Here is a 2500-nt window from a genome sequence, read left to right on the forward strand (position 1 = left end):
CTGTATATAAAGACGAAACATCTCCACTTCCCAAATATCTCCGATAAGAACGCTGCCATCTTTTACAATCAGTAGTGACGTGAAGTGGCCAGTAGGGGGTCCTGTCGTCCATCTTTATTTACATTGTGTAGCTCTGTCATGACCAATGATCTTTGATTTCTCTTAACATATGTTTAATATTTAACAGTTGTATATTCGTTATATTTACTAGCATCAGTTGTGTTTCTGATGTGTTGTTCAGTCTGTGGGTCAGAGGTCAGAACCGGCTGTCGACACGTTGAATAAGACACAAACAACAACCTGGAAATTATCAACATGAACTTTATTGAGTTTACGTTATTTCTCTATAATCTATAATCCACCATTAGATTTTAAAGGGACAGTTCACTTTTTAAAATTCCCTCATTCTCTCCTCACCACTATGACGCCCCCATGCTGCTCCTGTTGGAGGCAGGTTGTGTTCTGTGTGGGGGGTGCTGCTGTTCTAATGAGAAGTCCAGCAGTGGAAGAAGAACTCAAACATTGTACTGCAGTAAAAGTAGAAAAATCGAAAAGTAAAAGTACTACATCAACTTTTCTACTTGAGTAAAAGTAAGTACATGTTTTTCAAAAAAATATCTTTGACTTTTACAACCCCACTGGAGGGCCTCATTGAAGGGCCCCTCTAAAGGGCCTCACTGAAGGGCCTCACTAAAGGGCCCCTCTAAAGGGCCCCTCTAAAGGGCCCCTCTAAAGGGCCTCACTAAAAGGCCCCTCTAAGGGGCCTCACTGAAGGGCCCCTCTAAAGGGCCTCACTGAAGGGCCCCACTAAAGGGCCCCTCTAAAGGGCCTCACTGAAGGGCCCTCTAAAGGGCCTCACTGAAGGGCCCCACTAAGGGCCCTCTAAGGGCCTCACTGAAGGGCCCCTCTAAAGGGCCCCTCTAAAGGGCCTCACTGAAGGGCCCCTCTAAAGGGCCTCTAAAGGGCTCACCTCTAAAGGGCCTCACTGAAGGGCCCCTCTAAAGGGCCTCACTGAAGGGCCTCACTAAAGGGCCCCTCTAAAGGGCCCCTCTAAAGGCCCTCTAAAGGGGCCTCACTAAAGGGCCCCTCTAAAGGGCCCCTCTAAAGGGCCTCATTGAAGGGCCCCACTGAAGGGCCCCACTCAAACAGCTACTGTGTGTTAAATATAAACTGTTGATGAAACGATCAGCAGCTCCTCTCTGTCGTCCTCTTCTTTTTCCCAGAATGCCTTGTCTTCCTCTGGCCCTGCTGTGGGCGGGGCAGACACACCCCCTGGCCCTTGTTCTTGCCTGACTCCGCCCGGTCGATGGCGGTGCAGGACAGCCCCGTGTGGCAGTTGCAGCGCCCCAGGTTCCTCCTGAGTTTGGTGGAGCCCCGCAGCAGCAGACAGGCCTCGCCCTCCCCCGGGATCTTCTGACACCGCTTCCCCGTCAGATAGCGGACGCAGCACAGCCCCGCCCCACAGTCTCCAGACCGGACGCAGCTCGCCATCTCCGGAGCTGAAACAGGTCAACACACGTCCTGAGGCTGGAACAGCAGCAGTGCACTCTGGGACGTGGAGTTCATTTCACCTCACTCACCTTTTGTCCTGTTGAAGCTGTCGGTGTCTCCCTGTCTGTCTGTCTCTCTGTCCACCTGCCTGTCTGTCTCTCTGTCCACCTGCCTGTCCACCTGTCTGTCCACCTGTCTGTCCTGAGAGGACGGCCTCCTCTGAGCTCTGTTACTGCAGCCCCCCCTCTGATAGATAGAGAGAGAGATGTGTGTTTAATGTAAAAACATAGAGCTCATGTATGTTGTGTTCATCACGTGTTGTGTTCATCATGTGTTGTGTTCATCACGTGTTGTGTTCATCACGTGTTGTGTTCATCACGTGTTGTGTTCATCACGTGTTGTGTTCATCACGTGTTGTGTTCATCACGTGTTGTGTTCATCACGTGTTGTGTTCATCACGTGTTGTGTTCATCACGTGTTGTGTTCATCAAGTGTTGTGTTCATCACGTGTTGTGTTCATCACGTGTTGTGTTCATCACGTGTTGTGTTCATCACGTGTTGTGTTCAGGTGTCGTCACTGACCACAGGTATGTCGCACTCAGCTGTGGAACACGGAGGCGTCGCTCGATGATTCGTCTCCGTCCGACCTCCTGCTGCCCGCTCCACCTGGTCGCCATGGGAACGATCCTGATGGGCAGGTGAGAGTGATGTCACTGCGACTTCATCCTCTATGTTGATACTGTACTACTACTGCTACCACTACTAATACTACTACTACCACTACTAATACTACTACCACCACTACTAATACTACTACTACCACTACTAATACTACTACTACCACTACTACCACTACTACCACTACTAATACTAATACTACCACTACTAGTACCACTAATACTACTACTAATTCTACTACTACTAATACTACTACTGCTACCACTACTAATACTACTACTACTACCACTACTAGTACCACTAATACTACTACTAATACTACTACTACTAC

At 49.2% G+C, this 2500-nt stretch overlaps 1 protein-coding gene across 1 annotated transcript in view; it reads right to left on the bottom strand.

Moving 5' to 3' along the window:
- Positions 1–986: 986 nt before the first annotated feature.
- LOC118114744 (dickkopf-related protein 4) overlaps positions 987–2500 on the bottom strand; it is a 2887-nt gene continuing 1373 nt past the window's right edge. The window contains exons 2-4 of the mRNA XM_035165374.2: positions 2074–2178; positions 1581–1737; positions 987–1499 (exon numbers count right to left, since the gene is read on the bottom strand). Of these exons, the coding sequence (XP_035021265.2) occupies positions 1186–1499; positions 1581–1737; positions 2074–2178 (576 nt within the window). The 3' untranslated portion in view covers positions 987–1185. The remainder of the gene's footprint in view (positions 1500–1580; positions 1738–2073; positions 2179–2500) is intronic.

Source organism: Hippoglossus stenolepis, chromosome 9 (genome assembly GCF_022539355.2).
Source record: "Hippoglossus stenolepis isolate QCI-W04-F060 chromosome 9, HSTE1.2, whole genome shotgun sequence".
In the NCBI taxonomy this organism is placed as follows: Eukaryota; Metazoa; Chordata; class Actinopteri; order Pleuronectiformes; family Pleuronectidae; genus Hippoglossus; species Hippoglossus stenolepis.